The sequence below is a fragment of the Bidens hawaiensis genome, unplaced genomic scaffold, assembly GCF_021521415.1.
Source record: "Bidens hawaiensis isolate Kalapana, Puna unplaced genomic scaffold, B.hawaiensis_p1.1 tig00031755_1, whole genome shotgun sequence".
Taxonomy (NCBI): Eukaryota; Viridiplantae; Streptophyta; class Magnoliopsida; order Asterales; family Asteraceae; genus Bidens; species Bidens hawaiensis.
Genome location: NW_027495359.1, coordinates 190,575 through 199,127, shown reverse-complemented (window position 1 = coordinate 199,127; position 8,553 = coordinate 190,575). Strand labels below are relative to the sequence as shown.

The 8,553-nt window shown below is 36.9% G+C and overlaps 1 protein-coding gene across 1 annotated transcript; it reads right to left on the bottom strand.

Annotated features, from left to right (window-relative positions):
* Window positions 1–3,676: 3,676 nt before the first annotated feature.
* LOC143582475 (uncharacterized) lies at window positions 3,677–7,288 on the bottom strand. The gene is made up of 2 exons (XM_077065028.1): window positions 7,186–7,288; window positions 3,677–5,969 (listed from the first exon to the last, which is right to left on the bottom strand). Exon 2 carries the CDS (start codon window positions 5,668–5,670, stop codon window positions 3,871–3,873), a length of 1,800 nt encoding a protein of 599 aa, XP_076921143.1. The 5' UTR covers window positions 5,671–5,969; window positions 7,186–7,288; the 3' UTR covers window positions 3,677–3,870.
* Between the last annotated feature and the right edge of the window lie 1,265 nt (window positions 7,289–8,553).

Here is an 8,553-nt window from a genome sequence, read left to right as displayed (position 1 = left end):
ACCCGTGAGGGTTACACCGTGAGGTAACGAACCATAAACCCGCTTAAGTTAGTTAACTGGGTTAGACACTTTAACGAGATAAAATTACATGGAGCGGGCTTTGGAGCAAGACATGGACTTATTGGCCCATTAGGTTTATAACTAATTAGATTAGTTAAACCTAATTGAGGGGTTATATAAATATATGATATTTTATAACCTGAACTTATTCCTGACAAGTCCATCTCCTTCTTCCTCCACCCTAGTTGACGGCCACCTGCTCCACCGCCGCTGCTTCACCGCCGGCGCATGACCAGCCACCGCCGCCTGTCCGCCGCTGTCTGCCGGTGCCACCGCCACCTGCCGCCGCTGACCAGTCGCTGTCCGCCACCGCCGACCACGCCTCCAGCCGCTGCCGCACACCACCACCGCTGCCGGGTTGCCGTCGTGCACAGCCACCATTGGTCGTCTGTCTCGTTGTGTCACCTAGCTCGGTTCGTTAGCCTTCGGTGTCTCAACCGGTTAATTATTAACCGAGGTAAACTTAAATATATTGTTAGTTTGTAATTATATATTTAATGTTTTGACTCGTACTCGTATTGTCTGTAACCGGATCCTGTCGGGTTTAGTTTCAGTGCTGATTAATTGTATACATTCCGCTGCGTATAATTATTAATTAATGTGATTAATTATTATTAACCATGTATATTAAACCGGTTTTAATAAAAAAAATTTTAACTGATCACTACTGAAACCCAACAGTGACAGCGTAACTTGCTGTCCGCTTACCCACCTCTCATTGTAATTGAATCTTTTGTTCAAAAGTAGTAATAAACTAAAGTCTAAATTTATTTATTCAAATTGAAGTAGTATTGAGTAATTTACTTCACAATTGTGTGTTGAAAAAGTCAATCGAGGTTGTTTGTATTGTTCACTGTTCACAACTATGTAATTTACATTAGAAGTCGGCTTGAGGTCTAGTTGTTGACCAACTGGGGCCTGTCTTGATTTAGGTGTTAATGTGGCAAAGTTAACGGGTATGTGTTTGGGAATTTGATTTACTATTTAGTTGTGTCAATGGGTATGGATTTAGACTTACAACTAAGTATTTTTATGAGTCATGCCTTTTTTTCCAAATCAATGCAATCACTCGAAATCCGTATATGCGGTTCTATATAACACCGAAAAAACACTATACTCCTATTAATATTAATATATATATATATATATTAAAAAGAGGATTCAAATCCTCTCACAAAATTACTATTCATTCACAATTTTAATATTTTATTAATTATAACCACTAAATCATTATTCATAATTTCATGATTAAAATGATGGTTTTTGTTTCTTTATTTTATTTTTTGTTTAAACTAAATAAAATACTTAACAAACTATATTTTTAAACATTAAACTTGAACGATTGTTGGCTTTACATTTTTATTTGTCGGTTAAATGATTTTCTTAAACTTTGCTTTTATATTTTTTATAGTCTGTTTTTACAATGACCAAAATTTTTTTCATGATTTAAAAATATCTTATCGCATGGTTTTATATTCGCGTTTCAACGTTTAATACCTCGCCTTTAAAATACTTTTTTTTGGCTTACTAATTTATGTTTACGAATTTGTGTTGGTACCGCTGATAACAACCGAATTTGTGTCGGTTCGCAGCTGTAATGCGCTGGTTTTTTTGGTTCTACATATGATATAATTTGTTGTATTTTGGCGTTGACGGCTTTGTTTCTTTTGTTTAGTTTCGATGTGTAACTTGATACAGAATGACTTCGCGTCGGCAACGAGTTTATAGTTTAGATTTTTTACGTATGTGTTTTTGTTCGATTTAACAGTCCCGTCGCAAAGCGCGGGTCCTAAATCCTAGTTACTTTTATATATTTCACACCCCGCCAAGGTGGAAAAGTAGAACGTGACATTTACGGTTTTAGAACACCAACTGTTGACAATTACGGTTTTGGAACGCTTAATCTAAAAGCCCAACTCAATCAAAACAATATCTTCGGCTTCCATCGTTTCAATCCAATTATTTAACCCATTCCAACCGTGTCGCTGACAGATAAAAGCATTCTCAGCCCTTCCCCCATCCGCATCTCTATAATTACAATAAAAAACACAACAATTCTCTCTCATGTTTAATTAAATAATATTTTTTTATACTCTTATAGTTACAGTTTTCTCTCTTCTCCACTCACAACCAATTCAACAAATATTAAAAAATAAATAGGGGCAAACAAAATTTCCCCAAATTTACAAAAATTCACTACATTTTCTCCGTTCATCCTATAATTTACACCCACAATCTCACCCTATAATTTGCAAAATCCCCTCACATAATTTAAGGCGATGGTTTGAGAATGCTCTAGTAGCTAAAAAAACATATTTAAAAAGTTAACATATTGTTGGTGAGTTCATAGGTCTAAACGATATGAAGCAAAAACGTTTGCGTGCAAACTTGGTTGATGACTTATATCCATAACGTGAAAACTTGATATGAAGCAAAAACAAGTTAACATAATGTTGGTGAATTCACATGTCTACTCGATCGGGTCTCGTGATTATTATTATCACCACTTGTCGCATCTCAAAGACGATAATAACCACGTTAACATGTAATTATCAATAACAGTGTCATTATTTAAATGTATAATGAAAAATATGTAGTACTGATGGGATGACCGTATACGAAAGTTCCTTATCATGAGAAAGGTAGGAATCAATAAAATTGATATAAGAAATTCAATGAATTTCAGCTTTTTTGCAGTCTCGCCTCTTTCACAGTCCCGTCAAAAAAGGTAGTTATTTATTATGTTATTTAACTTTTAACAACTTTCATGTGATTATGTTCGGGGGCTATAAAGACATTTAGGCCGAAAAAAAACTTTTCCCAACATTTTGGTTTCGGCACGGCATCAAAATAAAATAAAAATATGGGGTTTAAAATCGTCCTCGAAGAAGACATCATCCCACCTAACAAACCTCGCATGCATGACTCATGACCCGCTTATATTTTTTACTATAAAATTGTTTATTAATTATAAATAATATTTTTTTCTTTCTAAATTGAATATTAAATTTTAGTATATCCCTAATTTATAGGATTTTCATATCAAATAATTGGTAAGATTAATTTTTAATTTAATGAGATGTTATAACCCGTTTAAGAGCTATCTGGTTTTGATAAGACCCATGCCCATGAATTTGGGTTAAATCAATGAGATGCCTCCATTTAAAAATCAAACAATCTGGTAGCTTCCATAAAAAGGGGGAACGACACGTAGGATTTTAGGGTCTTCGTTTATATATATTATAGATAGATATAAAAAGTTACGTCAGGTATTGTGTATGGAATTGGGTAAATGGGCCAATGTTATCGGGTAATCAGGTATATTACAAATCCCAAACCCATGAAAAATTTCAAAACTAATCTCAAACTCGTCCCAAACCCTAATGGGTCGGGTATTACCCGTCCCAACTATGTCAGGTTTCAAGTTTTCCTATTGGGTTTGGGTTTCACTGTCATCCCTAAACATTTGCCAACTCAGTATTCTACGAATTATAAAATGCCAAATACAAACCATAGCAAAATATGAATGTTTGGTTCTTTAAACAAACAATAACTTTAAGATGCCTAAAAAAACAATAGAAATAAAAAAGCAGATTTTATACAGATTCATGGAGGTAGAAAAACCAGGAAAAAATAAAAAAAGAGAAACAACACATCCTTATCAATTATGATACAGCAACATTAACAGAAAATCCCACCTATTAAAGGCATTTAATCATTTATACACACATACAAATCACTTAAAAAAACCATAACACTTCCCTAAAACTTAACATTTAAACCTTCAAAACCAGACCTTCCATGATTCAATCACACCCCATCAACCGTGGCATTCTTCAAGTTCCCACCGAGCAACGACAACAAACCGCCACCATGAACCCGTCCCTCAGGAACCTCAAACTCCAAGGTCAACCGACTGTTTCCATTTGTAAACGACGATGAAAGTGGAGACTTCATTGACGGTGGAACCAACACTCGTGGTGGTATCAATTGTCGCCTTTTAGCAGGCTTTTCAAGCGAGTCATTCGAATCCGAAACAATGCTCACTCCTGATGAAGAGTAAGTGTTATCAAAGCTGCTCATAACAGTCGAACCTGGGCCCGCAACAACCCCGTGAAACAACCCGTGTCCAATGCCAAAATGACCCCTTTTGTTAGTGTTAGCTTCTTTCTCTTGAACCATGCTCCCATGTGCTGCACATAACCCACTCTTCCCTCTAGCAAACTTCTCACATTTCCCTTCACCACCCCAAATGCACCGCTTCCCGCCACCGTGCGCCTTACAGAAATCGGTACTACCTTGGGCCGACTTCGTACAATTTTCAAATTTACAACGCTTCCCACCACCGTGCTTCACGCAGCAATCCGTCCTCCCACGGGCGCTTTTCGTACACCCGGGCACCGAACACCGTTTCCCGCCACCATGGGCGACACAAAAGATCGTCCCCCCGTGCACGCTTTTCGGGCAAATCCCGCCACCATCATATAAACACCGTTTACCACCACCGTGCGCTTTACAAAGTGGGGTACTACCTTCCGCCCCCTTCGTACACCCTGCGAACACGCACCGTTTACCGCCACCGTGCGCTTTACAATACATTGTGCTCCCCTGTGCCCCCTTAGTGCACCCCTGAAACTGGCACCGACGCCCGCCACCATGTGAGATGCATAAACCGATTTGTCCTTCCGCACTACGCGTGCACCCCTCGATTTTACACCGCTTTCCGCCACCGTGTTTGATGCATAAACCCGACTTCCCCCTAGCGGCTTTAGTGCACCCGGACGGGTGGCCGCACCGCCTCCCGCCACCGTGGGCTATGCAAAACTCGGTCCGACCTTCGGCACTTTTCGTGCACCCGAGATGCTGGCACCGCCGACCACCACCATGAGCTTTACAATACGCTGTTCGACTCTCGGCACCTTTATTGCACCCCGGTTTTTGACATCGTTGGCCGCCACCGTGACCAATACAAAGCCCGGTTGAACCTCTAGCTCCTTTTGTGCACCCGTCGAATCGGCATTTCTTGGAATTCACCGTTTGATGGTCCGACATTGTGCCCATTGAATAATCTGAGATAGCCGATGGCTCCGAGCTTAACTGTGGCCCGTGATACGAGTTCTCACCGGGGTCCAACAGATTATGCATTTGCATACGTGGCGCCAGAAGTAACGATGGCATGTAACCACCCGATTTCTTAGCAGATGTCGAACCCTCATCGATAACTTTGTTTGAATAACACGACACATCATTGACCGATGTAAAACAGTGATCAGAAAGACCGAGTTTGAGACCCGAATCACCACCATCGCATGACAACCCGGTGTTGGAAACCGACGCAGGCTTTTTAGTTGAGTTTGAGTAATAATCATTAGAGTATACACTCGGGGTGGGTCCTAACCCGAGGACCAGTCTGCACCCGTCATCGGCTGCAGTGCTTATATTCGGCTCTTTCAACTTTTCATAGGCGGGTTCGTGTACAAGGCCCGTGTTTCCACCATAGCCAAAGCAGTCCAAACTTAATGTGGTGTTACTGTTAGCGTTACCATTACCGTTACAAGAAACGAATGCGAGAGTGTTGTTGAGGTCCATTTGCGGGTTGCTGTAAACCATTTTGTGAAGTGTTTGAAGAAGTTGTGCCTTACAATAATTTGTAAATCAAGATAAACAGAAAAAGAAAGGTTTCCAATTGAGTAACACTAGCTCCACCACTCACAAAGCCAGATGTGTCTGACCTGTCCATTCAGTTGGCAGTTGCGGGCCTTATCGAGCTACGCAGACACCTCGGTCGCGAGGCGTATCTGATAACATTTCTGGGATAAAATCCTATAACACAGTCAATATAAATTGGTATGTTTAGATCTGCAAATTCTCTGTTTCTCCTCACTGACAAATCTTTAAGCTTCATTCACCTGCAATAGTAAAACAAAAGGAGATTTCCTTAAGAAACCGAATCAAATTCATACAAATATTTTGTATTGTACATGAACTGAATTGGGAATAAAAAGATCTAGCAAATACAGATTGGATATGGTATTGTATATGAATTGAGCTAATTCTGCCCCAAGTTTATTTCAAGTTTCAAATGAAAAAGTATATATTTTTATGCACATAATTTCATCATGCTACAAAATAAATAGAATAAAGATTCTAACATCATATGATAATCTGATATGATAATGTTCAAAAGTCCCAAAACTAACTATCAAACATAATATTTCAATTACCAAAGGCTCCAAACCAAAACACATCTATAATGTTCTGTTTGTTTTCAGGTTTCGTATTTCGGGTTTTTCGTTGAGAAAAAATGACCCATTTACGGTTCGGGTCAGTTGGGTTTTCCGGGTAGGTTTGGTATTAGGGCACGGTTAAAAAACACACCCCTATTTCCAGGGGTGGCTCGTCGGACAGCGAAAGCAAGTTAGGGCTTTAGGCCCACACTTGGTCAAGGCTTCCAAGTCCAAAAAAAACATTATATATAGATATATTATAATAGGTAAAGTAAACTCAAAGTAATGTATTTAGGTGGTGGTAGGCTTGGTTGCTATTAAAGCATAGGTTATAAGTTCAAAACTTGTAATAATAAACTTTTTTTTCTTATCAATTGTCATCAAAATGCCCCAAAATCTTGTTTGGATTTAGGCCTCCACATTCGTTATTCGTTGAGCCGGCCTGCCTATTTCAGATGAACATCAGCAAAACCTAAAACAAAAGTCCAAATTTCTTCACTTGTTCATTGATTTCAGACATGAATTCCATTAAAAACAATACTAACATACAAATCAATTAAAGTTAATTAAATATCTGAATGCATGATATTATGTTGTAGATGAGGACAAAAAAAAAAGAAATTGGGCCAAAGATGAAGTAACAAAGTCAATTTAGGAATAATAACCACATAATAAAATCTTCAAACATCAAATAAAACATTGGATCTCTATCCGAACATGCAACTAGAAAGAACACGACAACATAACAAAACAGAATCAAATTCCTCAATAACCTTAACCAAACTATAAAATCATATAAAAAAAACAACGTAGTATATCAAAAGCATCAGTAATTGAAGTGACTCTATAGATGAAATCAAAGAGAGATTACTTTAAATGCATGAATTAGGAAGAATACCACAAGAGGCAAAACCATGTAAAGGTAGTAGTAGATCTAAGGTAAATTAAGCCATCAGAATCTAATAATAGTAATAAGAGTAACAGTGAAAAGATATATAGAGCTGATTGATTACGATGAATGAAATAGAGAGAGAAATGGGGGAAGGAAGGAAGGAAGGAAGGAAGGAGGATGTTTGCACAAGTGGAGTAATAGTTAGGTAACGACGTCAAAAATAAAGGCTACAAATTCAACACAGTATTTATTTGGCCCTTGTTATTGTTTTAGACTATATGTTTGATCCCTTGTTTGTGATTTTGAACACTTTTGACTGAAAGTCTGTGTGGAGTTATCCGAATTTATAAGTTGTTTATTTACAGTTCAATAGCTGTATCGAGTCGAGTTAGAGTTTGTCTAAGGTTTAGGATGACTCGTGTATCTTAATGGAAATAGAGTTTTGCTCATCTCGAGTTTGATTTGTGGGTGATTTTTTAAACTTGAGCTCAACCGTGATCAATTTTTTAAGTTTCAAATTGATTTGTGTATTAATTATTTAAAGGAAAATTGGATTTGAATAATTCAAACTATCAAGTATCAGTCAATAATAACCCAACGAACAATCTGACCGATGATAATCCCAACTTTCAGTTTTGTTACCGACAACAACCCTAGTTAGCTTTGATCATTAAGTTAGTTTTAAATGACCGAAATGCCCTTCACTAAAATATAAACAATATTAAAAAAATTATTATACTTAAATTAATAATATGAATTATTTAAATCTATTTTAATCAATTTTTATGTACATCTTATCCTACAATACTAATAAAAGAAAATGTTGAATCTTAAGTGTCAAGCCTACATTTCTCCTAATTTATAATCTCTCTTCTCATTCCTTCTAACTATCCATGGGTCATGGGCCAAAATCATTTTGTCAAACGGGTTATAACATAGTGTGGATTTTATAACATAGTGTCATTTTCATACCTAAAGTTTGATCAACCACGCAACTTTAGCACATTTTTTAAATTTCTTCCAAATCCACACCTAACGTTTCCAAAATCATGCTATTTTAGTAATTTTACCCGTTTGTTTTTCCTTTAAGTCTACATAAAATTAATTCATAAGTATTTTGATAATCACAATTGAAATAACGGACTTTATTTATTTTTATCGTTTGACAAATCCCGTGTAATACACGGGTTCAAAAGCTAGTATATGAATATATGATTATCTTATATATGTTATAGCAGATGTTTACATAGCGTAATATATATTACTTAAGTTATATTTATAATAACAATATTTATAATGTAATTATTTATTTATTGTAAAAATAATTATTATACTTAAATTAATAATAGTCTTATGGACGAGGTAAAATCAATA

What these genes read in the sequence shown, in the direction of transcription:
- LOC143582475 (XM_077065028.1), bottom strand. Translation starts at nt 5,670, where the DNA reads ATGGTTTACAGCAACCCGCAAATGGACCTCAACAACACTCTCGCATTC.